Source organism: Lissotriton vulgaris, chromosome 5, assembly GCF_964263255.1.
Source record: "Lissotriton vulgaris chromosome 5, aLisVul1.2, whole genome shotgun sequence".
Classification (NCBI taxonomy): Eukaryota; Metazoa; Chordata; class Amphibia; order Caudata; family Salamandridae; genus Lissotriton; species Lissotriton vulgaris.
In genome coordinates, this window is record NC_141693.1 from 78,345,388 (window position 1) to 78,366,489 (window position 21,102).

At 47.2% G+C, this 21,102-nt stretch overlaps 1 protein-coding gene across 1 annotated transcript in view; it reads left to right on the plus strand.

Annotated features, from left to right (window-relative positions):
- The window catches only part of LOC147710240 (E3 ubiquitin-protein ligase TRIM39-like), a 540,222-nt gene that overhangs the window by 488,195 nt on the left and 30,925 nt on the right, over positions 1–21,102 (plus strand). The window contains exon 6 of the mRNA XM_086920913.1: positions 5,286–5,335. Within this exon, the coding sequence (XP_086777039.1) occupies positions 5,286–5,335 (50 nt within the window). The remainder of the gene's footprint in view (positions 1–5,285; positions 5,336–21,102) is intronic.

Sequence of the window (21,102 nt, forward strand, 5' to 3'; positions counted from 1 at the left end):
TCCCCATAAAAATAACAAAAAAATACAAAATATTTCATAAAAGCCAAAAAAAGTACAACATGTCCAAAAAACATTAAAAAAATATAAAACAACAAAAAGAAGGAAAAAAACTGTTCTTTTTAGAACTACCTCCAAATTATAAAAAAGGCTAAATTTTTTTAAAACTCTTATTATTCTTTTTTCCCATGGAATGCTTCCGGTACGCTCCGCGGTGCGCGTACCGGGCGCTCCCCCGCGCAAACCAAAAAAAAAAAAGTTTTTGCCCCGCGGGGCCCTTTTATAGCCCCCACATCAAACCTAGCGGGTCAGGGGGGTCTACTCTGCCCCCTTATGGCCATTTCCCCCTTTGTCTTTGCCACCTCTTGTGTCTCGATCCTACCGATATATTTATATATATATATATATACGGTATGTCCAGTTCCCAACGAGAGTAGCACAGCGCAATCGGCCACACCAACAAACAGGAACCGGCGAGACCCAAAATGGTGCAAATTGATTTTATTTAATAATCAGCCCAGCACCAGTCGGCCATGACGCGTTTCGGCTAGAGATAGCCTTGATCACATATATATATATATATATATATATATATAATTATACATTTTTTTTTATTTAATTAAAACAATTAGGGCCCGATGTAGGTAATTTCATTTTACCACTTCTTAAATACCGATTCAGTATTTAAGAAGTGGTAAAATGGAGGGGGGGGGGTGTAGGTATTACAGATTCGGTAAATACCGAATCGTTGAGATTCGGTATTTACTGATTAGGTAAATACCGATTTGGTAATGCCCATTGATTCCTTTGACACCCTCTAGCACCCCAAATACAGGCATGTGTGCCATGTGGCACACAGACATGCCCTAAGGGCATGTCTGTCTGTCACATGGCATAGGTGTGCATGCACACATGTGCATGTTCAAGTTCAAGAATTTGTATAGCGCACTACTCACTCAGAGGGTCTCAAGGCGCTTGAGGGAATGATCGGTGCATTACTTATCAAAAAGCCAGGTTTTTAGCTGTTTTCTGAAGGAGAGGTGGTTCTGTGTAAGACGGAGGTGAGTGGGGAGGGAATTCCAAGTCTTGGCCGTTAAGTAGGAGAAGGATCTTCCTCCCATGGTGGATCTATGGATGCGTGGAATTGCGGCGAGGGCTTGGTTGGATGATCGTAGTTGGCGGGTGGGTGTGTAGAAGGATAGTCGGGTGTTGAGGCATTCTGGTCCTAGGTCGTAGAGGGCTTTGTGTGCGTGGGTGAGGAGACGGAATGTGATTCTCTTGTTTACGGGAAGCCAGTGGAGGTCTTTCAGGTGACCAGAAATGTGGGTATGACGGGGGATGTCTGGCTGAGACGTTTTGGATGCGTTGGAGTTTTTTCTGTAGTTCGGCTGTGGTTCCGGCGTAAAGGATATTTCCATAATCCCGTCGACTAGTGACCAGTGCGTGGGTGACTGTGTTTTTTGTTTCGGTGGGGATCCAACTGAATATTTTTTTGTGCATGCGTAGGATGTTGAAGCATGAAGATGAGACGGCGTTGACTTGTCTGGTCATCGAGAGGGAGGAGTCTAGGATGAAGCCTAGGTTACGTGCGTGATCTGTAGGTATGGGTGCTGTACCCAGGGCCGGTGGCCACCATGAGTCGTCCCAGGCAGAGGGGGATGATCCTAAGATGAGGACTTCCGTTTTGTCCGAGTTTAGTATTAAGCGGCTGTTCTTCATCCAATCGGCTACTTTTTTCATTCCTTCGTGTAGATTGGTTTTGGCGGTGTTTGGGTCTTTGGTGAGGGAGAGGATCAGCTGGGTGTCGTCTGCGTAGGAGATGATGTTGAGGTTGTGTTGTTGCGCGATGGATGCGAGGGGACTCATGTTGACGTTGAAGAGGGTGGGACTGAGCGATGATCCTTGTGGTACGCCGCAGATGACTTCAGTGGCCTCTGATTTGAATGGGGGGAGGCGGACTCTCTGGGTTCTTCCGGCGAGGAACGAGATGATCCAGTCCAGGGCTTTTCCTTGTATTCCGACGTTGCTGAGGCTTTGTATGAGGTTGCTGTGACAGACTGTGTCGAAGGCTGCTGAGAGGTCAAGTAAGATGAGGGCAACTGATTCTCCGTTGTCCAGTAGTGTTCGGATGTCGTCTGTAGCTGCGATGAGGGCGGTTTCGGTGCTGTGTTTGGCTCGGAAGCCGGATTGTGAAGGGTCGAGCGATTTGTTGGATTCGAGGAAGGCGGCGAGCTGACTATTGACGGCTTTCTCAATGACTTTGGCCGGGAAAGGGAGGAGTGAGATGGGGCGGTAGTTCTTAAGTTCCGAGGGGTCAGCTGTGGGTTTCTTCACGAGGGCGCTGAGTTCGGCATGTTTCCAGCTTTCCGCGAAGGTAGCGGAGTTGAGGGAGCAGTTGATGACATTGCGGAGATGGGGTGCGATGATGGAGTCTGCTTTGTTGAAAATGTGGTGGGGACATGGGTCGGTTGGTGAACCTGAGTGGATGGAATTCATCAGGCGGATGGTGTCTTCAGTAGTGATTGGGTTCCAGGCGTAAAGGTTGTGAGAGTGCTGTTTTTGTTCGGAGGTGGTTGGAGTGGTCTGTTGATCGGTCTGGTTTTCAAAGCTGTTATGTATGTCGGCCATTTTGTTGTGGAAGAAGGAGGATAAAGAGTTGCAGAGGTCTTGGGAGGGAGTGATGTCGTTGGTGCCGGCGATGGGGTTGGTAAATTCTTTGACGATGTTGAATAGTTCCTTGCTGTTGTGGGCTTTGTTGTCGAGTCGATCCTTGAATGCGGATTTCTTGGAGGATCGGATCAATTGGTGGTGTTTGCGGGTGGCGTCCTTGAAGGTGGTCAAGTTGTCAGTGGTTGGGTTTTTTCTCCAGGTTTTCTCGAGGGTGCGACATAACTTTTTGGATTTCTTAAGGTCATCGTTAAACCAGGGGGCATTTTTGCTACCATGTTTGATCTGGTGGTTTTTAGAGGGTGCTAATTCGTTTGCGCTGTGGGTGATCCATTGTGTGAGGTTGGTGGCAGCTTGGTTTGGATCCGATGATATGGCAGGAGGGTTTTGGTTAAGCGATGTGAAGAGTTGGTCGGTGGTGATTTTGTTCCAGTTTCTTCGAGGAATAGGTTGTGGGGGGTTGTGAGTCGAGGTCTTTTTGTAGCTGAAGTGGACGCAGCTGTGGTCCGTCCAATGGAGAGCAGTGGTGTGATCGAAGGAGATGTGTTTGCTGGAGGTGAAGATAGGGTCAAGCGTGTGTCTGGCTAGGTGGGTGGGGGTGTCAACAAGTTGTTTGAGTCAGAGATTGGCCAGGTTGTCCAGAAGGGTGGTGGTGTTGCTGTCGTTTTTCTTTTCCAGGTGGAAGTTGAGGTCTCCCAGTAGGATGTAGTTCTCGGATGTGAGGGCATGTAGGCTGATGAAGTCAGTGATGTCTTCGTTGAATTGTGTACAGGTTCCTGGTGGTCTGTAGATGAGGGTGCCTCTAAGTGTGGTCCTGGAAGTGAAGGTGTTGGGCGGCCGCAAGGTTGTCGTCGGAGCTGGTCGTGATTCGGATGGTGTTCTTATGGACGATGGCGATTCCTCCTCCTGTTTGGTTGATGCGGTCTTTTCGTATGATCTTGTAATTGTCCGGGATGGCTATGGCGATGTCGGGTGCTGATGAGGCGTTCATCCATGTTTCAGTAAGGAAGGAGACGTCCGGTGATGTAGTATCGAGTAGATCCCAGAGTTCAGTGGCGTGTCTGTGGACCGAGTGGGTGTTCAGCAGGATGCACTTCAGGTGGTTAGAGTCAGAGGTGTGTTTGGAGGAAGTGGATTTGGTGTGTGTCCTGATGCAGGTAAACTTGCAGGAGTGGCAGGCGAATGGTCCATGGGTGTGTCCTGGGGTAGCTTCACAGCCTTGTGGTGTGCGTCCGGGGTTGAGGGCAAAGAGGGTATCGGCGTCGTACGTTATTCGGGTGGAGAGGGTTTTGCGAGGACCAGGGGGTCTGGCGCTGGGCGCGGTCCAGGCGCGGACGGGCTTACCTTTGGCGCACCTTCGGCGCGCATAGGGCGTGACCGCTGCGCGTGAACGCTTCGCACAAATGCATCTGTCATAAATGGATAGTGGAAGGGGAGGGGCGAGGGAGGGTCAGCTGGGAGGCGGGAGCGCGGTGGAGCTACGGGCTAAGAAGCACAACAACAACAAAATGGCTGCAACAGGTAGAAAGCGAAACTGGGCGAGACTGAGGCACAATCGAGCATAAAGTACTTTAAAATTAAGCAATGCGAACAGAACAATGCGCTGATGGAATATGCAGCACTACAGATGTCAATTACACAATGCAGGCAGCGGCAGCAATGCGGGGGTATAATATCGCTAATGAGAGGCAGCAGAGCGCAGACGCGGTGGTTAGAGTCAGCTGGAAGGCGCTACGATACCGCAAATCTGCTTCAAAGCGCTGTGGTATAACCAAATCACCAAGCCTTGGGAGCGTGGGGAAGCGAACTCTTCTGAGCGAGTCAGGAGAGTCCTGGTATTTTACCACCCAATTGGATTGGGTGGTAAAATACCGAATCTGACAGGCCTTTGGAACTCAGAAGAGTCCCACCTACATATAGGAGTTACCGAATCGGTAAAAATACCGATTCAGTAAATAGGCCGCCTACATCCAAAAAAAACATTTACCGGTCGGTAACGGCCGACTCGGCCGTTACCGGCCGGTAAATGGCCACCTACATCGGGCCCACATTCTTTTAAATTGCATTATTTATATTATTTGTATTTATTTATTTTATTTTATTACCTTTTACACCCTAAAAACTAATCCCACCCTGTTCCCTTTAAATACCCCTGCACCCCATTATCACGCCCACAGCATTTGTCACGGTCCCAGCCTGTCACGCCCCCAGCGTGCCCCTTGATGCGGTGCAATTGCGTAATTGGCGCTTGTATGTACGACTCACATGGCATGAAGGGCGGAACGTACCACACGCCCCAGCGTTTGTCACGCCCCCAGCACACGCCCACAGCAGAACGCAGACACGCCCACAAGGGACTACTTTGCTGGCACGGTTCTTTTACCTTTTAAATGTATATGGTGGCAGTCTGCATAGCCTATGTCCTTCTGCTACAACTGCCCTTTCCAACGCTGTATTGGGTGTTGTGATTGGTGCTGTGGTTACTGAGATTACCCGCCTCAAAGGTTTGGGCTCTCTCTTTATAATATTAGTATGGATAAAAGGGTGTAAGTGAGGTTAATTATGTTATCCTTTAAACAGTGTTTGTTTTGTTAGACCAACGTGATTTATGTGTGTTTCAGGTGTAATGATGTGAAGCCTCAGTACCCAGAGGTGGTCAAGATCTATAAAGGTAAATACATTTGGGTTTATTATGGATATTTGATGAAAATTACATCGTTTTTATAGTTATATGCTTGGTATACGGCTCACACATGCCAATAGAGCAAAACATCTAACTATACACGCAGCCCGAGACCAATTACTAATCAGTTCAACTCAAAATTGTACAAGCAAAAAAAAATATTTGGGGCTGATTCACAGAACTAATCTGAGACAAAATCCTAAACGTACTAGTTTTGGTATTCACAGAAGGCATTTAGTAGTAGTAAAGTTAGTATTTTGTCTCATGTTAGGATTTTGTCTTACATTTGGATTTTGTTTTAAGTTTTGGTTTTAAGACAAAATACTAATATAAGACAAAATACTTCCAGGCTGACACACCAACCATAGATGCTGAAGCTCCTGCATGCAGACGCTTCAGCTGACAGTGGTCTAAACATCCCTTGCGGGTTGTCCAACCCAAGACGGGTTCCCACACTCTCTTGCTTCAGGTAATGGGGTTAGACTAAACCTAGAGGGATTCTTGGCTTCACACCTACTCACATAATAGGTACACTTGGGTACATCTAGACATGCATTTTAGGAGTATGCGCTTTCTTTTTAAGATGCATTTTATATCCACGTATGTGTTAATGACTATTGCAAAATGGTAGAACTGTACTATCCTTTTATATTCACTGTACTGCTGATCATATATATCTGCTACCGTCTAACGGTTGTTACAGCACATATATTATACACTAGAAGAACAACTGTGCAATAAATACTTATTGTAACACGCCCGACTGTTTCTTCTGCGTAACTCTCAGAGACCGAATAAGTGAGCACGAGTGACTGAGCGAAAAGTAGTACATTGTTTTCACGATCCTGGGGGATCCGGGTTGTATGTTCTAAGGTTGCCAGAAACTATTCTCTCCCGATAAGAGGAGATTCTAGTGGCACTGTGAGCTAGCTAATGCAAACAGGCTAATATTCTCTGTGGGTGTGCAAGGAATCTGACTGCCACTAAAAACCCACAGTTTGTTATCCAAACGCACAGATTCGTTATTGGAATATATGAACTACACGACAGTATGAGTGGGTCTGTGAGTAAGTGCATGAGTCTCTGAGTAGATGGGTCTATGAGTGAATACATGAGTCTGAGTAGATGTGTCAATGCGTCTGAGAGGGTCTCTGAATGAGTGTGTGAACCTCTGAATGGGTCTGTGAGTGAATGCACGAGTCCGAGTGGGTCATTGTGTGAGTGATTGAGTACGTCTTTTAGTGGGTGCATGAGTCTGAGTGGGTGAGGGAGTCCCTCAGTGGTTCTTTGAGTGGATGTGTGATTCTCTAAGTGGGTCTGTGAGTGGGTGTTTATGTATTTCTTTTATTTATTCAGGGGTGGGGAATTCCTATCTCCCGACGCCCGAGACATCTAGATTTCTTAGGAGGGCAAGAGGTTTTAATTTGTATTTTGTCCAAAGGACAAGTAGACAGTTTTATGGTAATCCGATACACAGCTGTGCAACCCTGTAGGTCACAGCCAGTTAATAAGATGCTCTGAGCAGTTTATTGGCAGTGAAAGGGTGAATGCAAAAGCTGGGGCCTGCACTTTAATTTCCCCAGAACAGAACAACAAAATAATAAAGCAGAGCTCGAAGTTGGAAATAGCTTGTGCTGGTGTAGCTTCCAGGCCCCATGTAAGAGGCTGCCTTATCTGCCTCTTGGCCCCTTGCTCTGACTTGAACTGTATGACCCCTGCCTTGTGTTCTCTGCTCCACTCCTGCGCCTCATCTTTAACTCACTTTGCTTTCCCTTCTCATGCACCCCCTCCTTTGCACTTTGCCTTTCCTGTACACCTTATGTTACACCCGGTGCCTGAACCTGCTCTCCCCACCCCACCCCCCTTAGCGGCCCTCTCTGACATCTCTGACCCGCTCCCCTTGGCCTCTCATATCTTACACATCGAGGGCCCCATGGGCTTTCATGCAGGCCTAAGGCCATCCCCAATTCTGTCCTTGCACTAGGCCTCTCATGTCACTTTGTGCCTGCACCAGGGGCATTGTGAACACACTGCAGTAGAAACTACAGCAGCTGTGAACTTTTTGATGGGCCTCTTCAGTCTGCTGGTCCGCAGACAAAGGCCCATAATGGACTTGAAAGGGTGGGTGGGTGAGTGAGTGAAAGGGTGGATGAATAGATGCATGTATGAATGAGTGAAAGGGTGGATATACAGATGCATGGATGAATACGTGCAAGAGTGGATGATAGATGCATAAATTAATGAGTGAAAGGGTGAATGGATAGATGCATGTATGAATAACTGAAAGGGTGGATGTATAAATGCATGGATGAATACGTGCAAAAGTGGATGATAGATGTATACATTAATGAGTGAATGGGTGAATGGATAGATGCATGGATGAATGAGTGGATATACAGATGCATGGATGAATACGTGCAAGAGTGGATGATAGATGCATACATTAATGAGTGAATGGATAGATGCATGGATGAATGAGTGAAAGGCTGGATGGATAGATGAATGAGTGGAGCGTAAGGGTGGATTTTTAAATACATAAATGGATGAATGAGTGACAGGGTGGATGGATAGGTGCATGGATGAATGAGTGGATGGATAGGTGCATGGATGAATACGTGAAAGGGTAGATGTATAGATGCATGGATGAATACGTGCAAGAGTGGATGATTGATGCATACATTAATGAGTGAAAGGGTGAATCGATGGATGCATGGATGAATGATTGAAAGGCTGGATGGATAGATGGATGAATGAGTGGAGTGAAAGGGTGAATGGAAAGATGGATGAATGAGTGGATTGATGTAAGGATGGATGTGTGCGAATGGGAGGAAAAGAGCAAGGGTGAATGAAGGGATGCGTGAGTGAATGGATAGGTTGAAACTGGATTGATGAGTGAAAGGATGGACGACTTACTGAAAGGGTGGATTAATGGGTGAGAGAGTAGATGAATAGATAGCTGACTGGGTTGAGGGATGGATGGGTGGGTGGGTGGCTGGGTGGAAGGGTTGACGGATGGGTTGGTGGGTGGAGAGTTGAGTGTAAAGGTGGATGGAGGGATTAGCGAAAGGGTGGATGGATATATGAGCAAAACGGAAGATGGATGGGTGAAAGGGTGGATGGATGAGCGAAAGCATAAATGGATGAAGTGAAAGGGTAGGTGGATAGATGAGTGAAAAGGAGGATGGATGGGGTGGATGGATGGAGGGATGAGTGAAAGGATGGATGAATAGGAGTGAACAGGAGGATGTGTGGGCTGAAAGGATGGATGGATGAGTGAAAGGAAGGCGGGATGGATCAGTTGGATCAATAGGTTTGGAGATGGCAGGATAGGCTTTAGCAGCTACAGTAGAGGTGGTGGAGCTCTGATGGGCCTCTTCTGTCTGCAGCTCGGCAGACAAAGACTTGTAATTAATTTGAAAGGATGAATGGATGTGTGGGTGAAAGGATGAGTGAGTAGAAGTGTGGCTGGCTAGATGGATGGATGGATGGATGCATGAATGAGTGACCGGGATGGTGGATGGACAAAGGATGTTATAATGAAGGAAAGGGTGAATGAGTGGATGGGTTACAGGGTGTAAGGATTAGAGAGCGAAAGGATGGGTGAATGTAAAGGATAAATGGATGGATGGGTCGAAGGGTGGGTGGAAGGATGAGTGAAAGGGAGGGTGGATATATGAAGTGAATGGAAGGGTATATAGATGGAGTGAAAGGGAGGGTGTATGGATGAGCGAAAGGATGGATGGATGGTTGAAATGGATAGGTTTGGAGATGAATGGGTAGGTTTGGATATGGATGAGTGGATCGAGAGACAGATGAACAGATTGATGAACAGATTAGTGAAAGGTAATGGATTAAAGAATGAATGGGTGCCAATGTAAAGGTGAAATGCTAGATATCAGTGGGTGAAAGGATGAATGGATAGATGCTTAGATGGAAGAGGCAAGAGAGCTATTGTGGAGAGGATTCCAATTACTTTTTTTCGCTTGCTTGGTGTCATAAGAACTTTGAATCAACGTGGGGGGTATTTAAATGTTCTGATTACTCACTTGGCCTACATTGTGCTCCTTTCTCTACCTTGGGATTATCAGGTAGGCGTGGTGCTGTTTGCCAGCGAGTTCTTACTAGACAGCTAGTATTTGGTCTCATAAAGGCCACATTGCCATAGAAATTTCCGGCACTGAACAAAACTACTTTGTAAAAGAGCAGAATGCTGTCACACACAATGAAGCCAGCTCACAGATAGGAAGAGATAGCATTTCAATCAAAACAAAAGGTCTTGGTTAACTCAAATTTCATTAGGGGCTCAAAGGTTAAAGTCACGAAAGTGCACCCATGATATATGTCCTTGTATTAAAGGAGATTTACGTTTTTCATGAATCCACATGAATTCCTTAAGTAGGCCAGAAAACCGTAGTCCTAGAAAATATTTGTGAATTGCATCTTAGCATGAGCAAATATGAATATGCCCCTGCGGAAATCTGTTGAGTGTTTACAAGTTCACTTTTTCTCCAACCACATTTTTCCCAGCCCTGGAAGAAACTTTACTTCTGCCGTTGTCAGGGGTAAATTTCCGACCTTTCTCAGTATGGGAAAAGATTAGAGAAGAGCTGGTGAAAACCTCCAAAATTCAAATCCTTCTATAGTATTAGCCTGACATAACCAGAGAGGCTATTATCAGAGCTCTTATACAAAGAGATTGCAGCCATTATTTGACGGTGCACTACATGGCACCAAAGGGACAAGTGGATTTTGTTACAGGACAAGTAGATTTATGAAGGTACTTGTCCCATGGACAAGTACATATTTCAATAAATTCCACACCCCTGTTTATTTATTTGTATAGCACAACATTCATCCCATTGGGATATCACGGCGCTGAAGTAGCGGAAGAGTGGTGCGTTGGTTCGGTGTAGCTATTGGGTATGATATCTGTCTTTAAGGAATAAGTTTGTTTTGTATATGTCTGTGATTGGCTCTGTTTGTGGATATGCAAGTCTGTGAGTGCATACATTAATGTATGAGAGTGTGGGGAACGGGGTCGGGAGAATGAGAGTCGCCACGAGTTGGAGTCTATCTTTAACCACTTTATTCGGTTTGAAAACACCGAGTTAGGTTCAAAAGGATTTAAGAGAACAATATCCTGGAGGGTACAAATAATAAACGTGGAGTCTCTCCGTAGGGGAACTTCCGAAGTCTTCGGTTCCAGTCTTGAGTCAGCTGGAGGTGGCCACAGGTCCGGAGTTGCACTCGGGAAAAGGAAAAGAAAAGCAGCCACGTTAGGGGCTGGGGTCGGTATATACAACAGGTGAGAGGAGGATAGGGTAGTGAGGGATCACCAGGGTGCTACCACGAACTATAGCAGTCTTTGAGTGTAGGCGGCCGGCAAGGTACGACGATAGTGACCACCCTCAGGCTACCCCGTCCCACCCCGTGATTTAAACAACCCTTGAAAACGCCCTCGTACCTTGTGGAGCCACACTTCTCCCCTGGAAGTGTGGCGGGGCGGCTCGTGGTATCGTTGGCCTCCTGGCTTGTCGTCTCTCAGCTCCAGGGGTCCCAGCAGCGGTTCCACGATAGTTCCTCCGTCTTCTTCCGTGGCGTCCTCCTCATGCGTCGGCTGGCGTTCCGAAGGCTCCGCGCCGACAATCCAAGACGGGGCTTCCTTAAACGCCCCCAGCTCTTCTGATTGGGCAGCGTCAGATGACGTCCGCTCACCTGATTGACCGACCGTTGCAGAACACGCCCCCAGCGTCACAGAAGCTGGATACAGAGAGTAACGTACCGGAGGCAGAGCCGGGGAAACCCAGGAAATGTCCAAAGGATCCTGCGGACGGGGTGGAAAGGAAGAAACGTTAGCAAGTACACCCCGTCCGTCCGAGTCAGGAAGCTCATCTAGGTCAGGGAGCTCGGCTTCGTGACACATCCCACCCCCAGGATTGACCCGATCGGGGGGAATCGGATAGCGGACAGAAAGTCAACATTTCCTTGCAAGGAACCCTTTCGATGACGGACCTCGATCTGGAAAGGCTGTAGGGCCAAGAACCAACGCAGAATGCGATCGTTGTTCCCCCTGTTACGCTGAAGCCAAGTTAAGGGAGCATGGTCCGTATACAACACAAACGGTCTCCCTTCGAGATAGTTACTCAGTTTTTCCACTCCCCAACGGACAGCTAGGCATTCCTTCTCAATCGTAGAATACGCCTGCTCCCTAGGAAACAACTTGCGACTGATAAAGAGCACAGGTCTTTCAACCCCATTCTCGTCCTCCTGGGAAAGAACTGCTCCAATACCAACCCCAGAAGCGTCCGTCTGGAGAATGAACGGCTTGAGGTAATCAGGGGAAATGAGAACAGACTAAGAAGTTAAAGCGTCCTTCAAGGCTTGAAAAGCCGAGGACTGCACAAGAGAAGGAGGGGGGAGTGCAGCAGACTTGATGTTCTTCCCGAGGAGGTCTGTGAGAGGAGCTGCCAAACTAGCAAACTGAGCAATGAATCGGCGGTAGTAACCCACCAACCCCAAGAAGGCCCTGAGTTCTTTTTTTGAAGAGGGGTAGGGTAAAGCTTTGATCGCTTCCAGTTTCTCAGTCTGGGGCTTAATCTGTCCATCCCCCAAAAGGTACCCAAGATACTTGACCTGCTGGAAAGCAAATCGGGACTTCTTCGCATTAATGTGGAGATTGGCATCCCTTAGACTGGTCAGTATGTTCCCAAGGTGTTGTAAATGGTCATCCCAGGTTTTGCTAAAGACTACAATGTCGTCCAGGTAGGCTGACGCGTATTGTAAGTGAGGTGCCAATAGTGTATCCATGACCCTCTGAAACGTTGCTGGCGCCCCATGCAAACCAAAGGGAAGTACCGTGAAGTGGTAATGACCAGATGGGGTTGAGAATGCCGTCTTTTCCATGTCTTTAGGAGCAAGGGGTATCTGCCAATATCCCTTGGTGAGATCTATGGTGGTGATATACCGAGCCTCTCCAAGGCGTTCCAGTAATTCATCGACCCTAGGCAAGGGGTATGCATCTTGTTTAGACACCCGGTTAACGGCCCTGAAGTTGATGCAAATGCGGATACTACCATCAGGCTTCGGTACCAAGACCACCGGTGAGCACCAGTTGCTGTGGGAAGGGACTATGATCCCGGACTTCAGCATACTGTCTACCTCGGCCTGGAATGCTGAGCGTCTTGCCTTGGGGATTCGGTAGGGCTTCTGTTTTACCACTGTATTGGGGAGAGTAGGTATACTGCGTTCCGCCAAGTGGGTACGGCCCGGTTGATCCGAGAAGACTGCTGAATGAGACAAGAGCAGATTCCTAACTTCTTGTTGCTGGGTAACAGATAGTTCAGGATTGACAGGAGCAGCACTGACTGTATGGTCTGTATCGAGTACAGGAGACACCACGTTGACTGTCTGAGGGGGTGGACCTAACCATTTTTTAAGTATGTTAATATGGTACATTTGGGTTTTGCCTCTTCCTAACTGTACCAGGTACGTAGTGCGTCCTATTTTCTTCAAAATTTTGAAGGGTCCCTGCCACTCCTTCCTCATTTTATGTGTAGAGGAGGGTAATAGAATCAAGACCCAATCACCTACATCCAACACCCTCCACTTTGTACCACGATCATACAGGGTTTTCTGTTTGGTTTGAGCTACCGCTAAATGCTCGTGAGCAAGCGTCCTAAGTTTGTGTAGCCTGCTCTGGAGTTGTCTGGTGTAATCCAACAGGGCCTCAGCTTCCTGTGCTCCCTCAGTCTCCCAACTATCTTTCGTGATCTCAAGAAGTGTTCTAGGGGGTCTCCCAAACAATAATTCAAATGGAGAGGTCCCTAGACTGGACTGTTTCTGGCTACGGAGCACAAAGAGGGCCAGGGGCAATAACTGGTCCCAGTTTTTTCCATCACCCGACAACAATTTTTTTAAGGTTAGCTTAAGGGAGCCGTTGTATCGCTCAACCAAACCGTCTGTTTGCGGTGGTACACAGACGTCTTAATGTGTTTGATGTTTAACTGTTTGCATACCTGTTGCATCAAACGGGAAACAAAAGGGGTGCCCTGATCGGTAACGATCTCTTTTGGAAAACCCATGCAAGAGAACACTTCAACATTAGTGAGACTTGCATCGTTCAATTGGGCAGTCCTAAAATGGGTGTCCCTGGCCCTGGGTTCTGCAGCTAACAAGGTATCACGGGGAAGGGACAAGTGGTGAAGGGTATCCAACAACAAAGTACTGAATGAAGAATTATCAGTCCCTATGATTATGGGTTCAGGTAAACCAGCCATAACTCCCACAACAACTTCCATGTTTTTCCCTGAAGGCGTGTGAAGCGTGACTTTGGCTATAGGATACTCCTTAACGTCCCCATGGACACAACGGATACTGACCCGTCTCCCCGGAATGAGAGAGTTGCGGTCTACCAGCTCTTCTCTTATAACTGAATGTTTGTAACCGGAATCTAACAATGCTCTTATACTAGTACCGTTCAAAGAGACACGTACGTAGAAAGTGGTTCCGGTTTCTTGAGCATAGAGGATGGACCTTGGGGCATAGCTCACGTCCATAGGTTCGTCTTCTCTTTCTTTTTTTTCCGACAAAACCAAGCAATATGCCCCCATTCACCACAGTCATAACATTGAGGTCCTGAATTGGGAAGTTCAGGTCGTTGGAACCGCACCTTTGGAGGATCGGGGATGGGTTTTTGGAACCTTTTATCAGTTTTAACAGGTGGTAAGACTTTAGTGTTTTTTTCGGGTTCCTTCATATAAGGCTTACCCTGAGCCCGGGCATAACAAGTTGCCATTTCTATAGTATGCTCCAACGCTAAACCTGCATGTTGCTTAAGCCACCTCTGGGTACTATAGGGAAGTGCCTCGATGAACTGTTCAAGATATACCTTGTTCATAATGGCGTCGATGTTTCCTTCATGGGGCTTTAGCCATAAGTCCGCAGACTCCTTTAATTTGAAAAACAAGGTTTTGGGTAAATCCCCGGGTGACCCTTTCTCTTGACGAAACCGCAGTCGATGGGTTTCCTCGTCTACCCCCAACCTATCGAGGATATACTGTTTCACAACCGCATAGGCAGTTGTTCCATCCCGATTTACTGTCTGATAAGCTGCCTGGGCCTCACCAACTAGCAATGGCGCCAAATAGAAGGGCCACCTATCGCCAGGCCAGGAACTAGTTCTTGCCGCTCTTTCAAAGTTCAAAAAGAAAGCAAGGGGGTCTTCGCCTGGACTAAACTTCTGTAACGGTACAACAGTGCCCGGAGGTGGAGCTGTAGCCCTTTCCTGTCCTAATACAGTCATTAGTTGTGTGTGTCCCTCCGCCAATTTTAGAATGTTATCGGACTGCGTTTGGATGGCTTGGGAAAACGCAGTCCGGTCTGCTTCCATTTGGGCCAAGAGATTCTCCATTCTGTATCGGATGGCGTGGTTCACTGGTTGATCCGAGTCACGGCACCACTTGTGGGGAACGGGGTCGGGAGAATGAGAGTCGCCACGAGTTGGAGTCTATCTTTAACCACTTTATTCGGTTTGAAAACACCGAGTTAGGTTCAAAAGGATTTAAGAGAACAATATCCTGGAGGGTACAAATAATAAACGTGGAGTCTCTCCGTAGGGGAACTTCCGAAGTCTTCGGTTCCAGTCTTGAGTCAGCTGGAGGTGGCCACAGGTCCGGAGTTGCACTAGGGAAAAGGAAAAGAAAAGCAGCCACGTTAGGGGCTGGGGTCGGTATATACAACAGGTGAGAGGAGGATAGGGTAGTGAGGGATCACCAGGGTGCTACCACCAACTATAGCAGTCTTTGAGTGTAGGCGGCCGGCAAGGTACGACGATAGTGACCACCCTCAGGCTACCCCGTCCCACCCTGTGATTTAAACAACCCTTGAAAACGCCCTCGTACCTTGTGGAGCCACACTTCTCCCCTGGAAAGTGTGGCGGGCGGCTCGTGGTATCGTTGGCCTCCTGGCTTGTCGTCTCTCAGCTCCAGGGGTCCCAGCAGCGGTTCCACGATAGTTCCTCCGTCTTCTTCCGTGGCGTCGTCCTCGTGCTTCGGCTGGCGTTCCGAAGGTAATGCGCCGACAATCCAAGACGGGGCATCCTTAAACGCCCCCAGCTCTTCTGATTGGGCAGCGTCAGATGACGTCCGCTCACCTGATTGGCCGACCGTTGGAGAACACGCCCCCAGCGTCACAGAAGCTGGATACAGAGAGGAACGTATCGGAGGCAGAGCCGGGGAAACCCAGGAAATGTCCAAAGGATCCTGCGGACGGGGTGGAAAGGAAGAAACGTTAGCAAGTACACCCCGTCCGTCTGAGTCAGGAAGCTCATCTAGGTCAGGGAGCTCGGCTTCGTGACAGAGAGAGACTTTGAATGTATATATATTTTTTACATTTATATAGGATCCTAATTATTTGATTTTATTTGTTCATGTGGGGTTTGCGCCTTCATTGCGACTTCAGATGGAGGGCTGCGCTGAACACCGCGATGGGTCGCGACTCCACCCATGGTGGGAAAAAAACTATTCTAGGTTTTCCAAAACTTATAAGGGAGGTCCAAGACTCCCCTACAAAACATCCATGGGGTCAATGTACTCCAACCCTGACCCCTTCTATGCTGTCAAACATTTAAAACATTTCCGCGGGCCGGCTCCGCTTCATGACATGGTGGCAGCAACATTTTTTTCGCAGCTTGCGGCCTGCCAATTAGGCCACTCCCCCTGCCACTTGGGTTTGCTTAGACACACGTTCAACCTACTGGTTTTTAGGAAAGGGCTTAAAACTTGGCTTTTCACCTCTTAGCTGCGCCCTGGGTTCTGTTTTTCTTTCCTCTTTGTATTTTCTGCTTCTTGTTAATTTATTTCTTTTCCCTTCCTGTTGTGTTATGAGACAGGTCTGCAATCAAAGCGCCGGGACACTCTTTTGAGTAGCCGAGCGCTATAAAAAAAAACAGCATAACATAACATAACATGTCAGATGTGTCCTTCTGTGTCCCTATATATGCAATTGAAAAAAATCTTTAAATAAATCCGTAACTACTGATCGGAGTTACGCCAAATTACAAAAAGGTCGCTTTCTAAACCAATAGCTACATTTCTGCCAAACTTGTTGTAATTCCGTGCAGCAGTTCTGGCTGTAGCCATTTTATATTTATTTTATTTTTTACATTCGTATGGCGCGCAGCTACCCAAGAAGGGTTTCCGGCGCCTTTGGCATATGGAAGAACAAAGGTATATGCTGGGCATGGTTTTAGCACAGTTGTTTCTGGAAAAGCCAGGTTTTTATATTTTTCCGGAAGCTGGCGTAGTTTTCCTCTTTCCGGATATGTAGGGGTGAGTGTGTTCCACAGGATAGGCCCTCTGACAGAAAATGATCTTCCACCAGTTCTTTGCAATCTAAACCTGGGAACAGCGAAATTTGCTGCAGTTTGGGAGCGCAGGTTTCTTGTTGGTAGGTAGGGGGTAGCTAACGTTTGCAGATAGGTTGGTGCCGTTTTGGATTTGATCTTGAACATATAGCTCAGGGTTTTGAAACTGATACGGTGTTCTACCCTGAGCCAGTGTAGATCATTCAGATATTTTGATACTCTTGTGGTTTTTGGTATTCTACACAGGAGTCTTGCGGCTGAATTTTGGATCAGTTGGAGTCGCTTGATGACTGCTTGGTTTGAGCTCAGGTAGAGGATGTTGCCGTATTCAATACGCGATGTTATTAGTGCGTTGACTACGGTCTTTTGTGTGGCGGGGGGCAGCATCCATATAATTTTTTTCAGCCATTTTAATATGGTGAAGCATAGGCCTGCGACTTTATTTGCCTGCTGTTTCATTGACAGGGCATTATCAATGCTGACTCCTAAATTTCTTACCTGGGTTGCTGGAGTGGGGAGATTTCCCAACTCAGGGGGCCAATGAGAGGAATACCAGAGCTCTTTATTTTTTCCTAGCAGGAGGATTTCGGTTTTATCACCATTTAATTTCAACTGGTTGGTGGTAATCCAGTTGAAAATTTTCTGGAGTCCAATTTTGAGGAGAGAAGGAGATGAGGGATTTGAACCTGATAGTGAGAAAATGATTTGGGAGTCATCTGCGTAGGTCATCAGGGTTAGTCCTACGCAGTCCGCTAGGTCGGCCAGTGGTCTGAGATACAGATTAAAAAACAGCGGGCTCAGAATGGAGCCCTGTGGTACTCCATGAGGGGCGTAAAAAGTGTCTGAGCAGGCAAGGCTAGATTTGATCTGGAAGGTCCTCTCAGAAAGGACTCAATCCACTTCAGAGCATCACTGCCGATGCCGTTTCTCTCTAGTGTGGTCAGGAGAATTTTGTGAGAAATGGTATCAAACGCCGCACTCAAATCTAATAGAATGAGTGCGACCGTTTGTCCGTCATCCAGAAGTTTCCTAATGTTTTCCGTGACGCCCAGCAGAGCGGTCTCCGTAGAGCAGGGGTCTCCAAACTGGTCCTGGAGGGCCGGATCCGTGCCAGACTTTTATAATTACTACATGTATCTCAATGGGGATATCCAAAATATCTGGCATGGATCCGGCCCTCCAGGACCGGTTTGGAGACCCCTGCCGTAGAGTATCCTGCTCTGAAACCCGATTGTGAGGGATGGAGGAGGTCGTTTTCCTCGGCGAAGAGGGTGAGAGCAGAATGTATGTGCCTTTCCATGAGCTTGGAGAAGGCTGGGAGCAGAGATATTGGCCAATAGTTTGTTAGGACAGTGGGGTCAGCTGAGGGTTTTTTCAGGAGTAGGTTTACCATTGCGTGTTTCCAACTTGACGGGACTGTGGAGAATTTGAGGGATGAATTTAGCGTGTCTGCTATAATAGTCAGGGGGTGGTGTGAAGCTGTTTTAGGATACTCACGGGTAGTGGATCCCAAGGGGAGCCTGATGAAATGGATTTCAAGGAGGATTTTAGGGAGTCCACGGTTATAGGGGGCCATTTCTCTAGAGTGTTCAATTTGTCCGGTAACACAGGGACATCATCCTGTGGGCATTTATCATTGGGGCTGGAGCTGATGTTAAGGATGATTTTTTCTATTTTTTCATTAAAAAAGGCGGCACGGTCTTGACATTGTTTTTTATTTAGAGGACGAGTCGTAGCAGTTGTTTGAGCACCTGCTAGGTCCTTTACTGTATTGAATAGGGTGTTTGCTTTGTTTGCAGCATTGTTTATGGTGTTGGCCACATAAAGGGCACGAGCCTTGATGCAGGAAGAGTGGTACGCATTTCTGGCCTTGTTGTATATTCTCTTTTTTTCTTGATTGTATTCTTTGCGCCATTGCCTTTCTAGGGCTTTACATTTTGATTTTTCAGTTTTAAGAAGTTCATTGAACCAGGGAGCTGGGGGGCGATGGAGGTTTCTTTTTGCCTGAGTTTGAGGAAGGCATTTATTGGCTGCGTTTTCTAGCCACAGGTTAGTGGCTTCGGCTAGACTTTCCACATTCTGGTCATGAGTAGGTGTGCTATTTGTTAAGGTTTGATTCAGTTTTTCTATGTCAAGGAGCTTCCAATTTCTCATGGAGTTTGCTGTCCATGCTATATTTTTTTGAGGGGAGTTTGTTCGATTGAGGCAAAAGCTGAGGAGATGATGGTCTGACCAACATATGGGGCTGGTTTGAGTCCATTTTAATTCTGGGATATTGGTAAAGATGGGGTCTAATAAGTGTCCTGCCTTATGCGTATTGAGTAATGTCAGGTTGAGAGCAGCTAGGTCGTCAATTAAGTTATAGCATGCCACGTTTGTTGAGTCCTCAAGATGCAAATTTAAATCCCCTAGGAGTGTGAAATTCTTGTAGTCTAACAGAAAAGGGGTAATATAGTTTGCTAGGTTGGCTGTCCATGTGTTGGCATTTCCAGGAGGTCTGTATATTAGGAGGCCAGAGAGAGTGAAGTTGGGGTTAAGGGTGATTCTAAAAGAAGCGGCTTCACAGTCGGGAATATTTACTGGGAGCATGTTGCAGGTAAAATCTTTGCGAAAGATGATTGCAATACCTCCACCTACTTGGCCCTCCCTATCTCTTCTTACGATGGCGTAGTTAGATGGGAGGGCAGTTGCTACATCCGGGCCGGAGCTTTCATATAGCCATGTTTCCATTGGGAACAGAGCACTAGGTGCTTCGTCTAGTAGAAAGGTGAGCATGTCGAGTTTATGTTGTGGCAGGGATCTGCAGTTTACGCTGAAAAAAGAGTATTTGCAAGAGGTGTGCTTTGAGCGTTTAGATGGTATTTGTGTCCAGGTTTCAGGATCAGGGTGAGGTTGGGTATTGGTGATGTAAACATTGCAATTTGTACAGTGTGTGCAGCCAGATGGCGAAAGCACGATGCAATCACGATGTGCTGCAGGGCGTAAGGCTCTTAATTGAGTGGAGCTCATACCTGAGGTCGGGCGGGCTGTCGAAAAATAGTTCCCTGCCCCATGCCCCGTACTGTCCCAGACGGGCAGGTCTTAGGCTTGTCTTTGGCGCGGTTGCTGCGCGTATTCGCTGCGCGTCATAGGGCGTGTCTGGTTTATGTAGAGGACGGGCTAGTCTTCAGCTCCGCCTCTACACATCCGTTTGCCCAATCAGTGCCTGCCCCAGCCTGGAAGCCGGGAGAAGGTACCGCCCTGCACCCTCCACACAAACAAGCCTAGTGCTTGCGGTGGACCGGGGCTACAGGGGTCACAAATTGTTTTTAAGGAATGGTCTTACCAAGGTAGTTTCACAGTATTAACATCACACAGTGCAATTTTTTTAAATCAAATCGACGCGGTGAGTTAAAGTGTTGCGCTCGAACATACGTTCGTTTTTCAGCGCTGCTCGGCACGCATTCAGTGTTTCTGAAAATAAAAGCGGCGTAAATTGCAATCAGTCACGCAGCTCAACTTTGGCATATCCTTCGTTCGTCAAATGTCAACAGCCATGTCTACAGTTCCTATGGAAATTAACATGCAGAAAACATGTTTTGGGAACTACCCTTTTTCTCAGCTTCACTTGACGGATCCCCCGGAAACTGTCACAACAGCAGCCGAGGTGAGTGGCAAATTAGTTTTGAAAATTTCGTTAGGATTCATCAAACAATGCCAAAGGTATAGGCATATGAAAAACACTCTTCCTATGGAAACTGCCTCCTAACTATAATTCCCTACTGACGAGCGCCAGTAGATTATTTATTTGTTTCTATCTATCTATATATCGTGCTCAAAGTTTGCCACCGCTGTTGCCACCTACTTCCACCACCAGTGGCACCCCAGTGCTGGACTGACATTCAATGGAGAGCACTGGCAGTGACTTCTGTCATTGGCTGTTAGTAGCCAACACTTTAGGGGAGGGGTCGCTTGCAGATGTTCCTGCAGCCAGTGATGACTGGTAATCTTTTAAAGTGGAGTCCCAAGGTTGAGGTGGGTGCATTCACTAAGAAAAAATATTAATAAATGGGGTGTAATAACGCATTTTAAAGTAGATTATGCTAAAAAAAAGCCATCTGGTCACAGTACATCCAGTTAGTTGATAAAATGACAGTCAGTGCATGGCCTGCAGTACCAATGTAGTGCCAGTGTACGCTCTGCACTACCAATGCAGTGCATGCCCTGCAGTAGATCTGTTACTTTGTACCATCAAATGCAGTGTACTGACTAATCCAGTGCACCTTCTAGTAGCTCTGTCACTCTGTACCATCTAATGCAGCGTACTAATACAGTAGACCTTATAGTAGCGCTGTCGCACTATACTATCTAGTACAGTGTAGTGACATTAATCAGAAGTACTTTACTTCCAAGA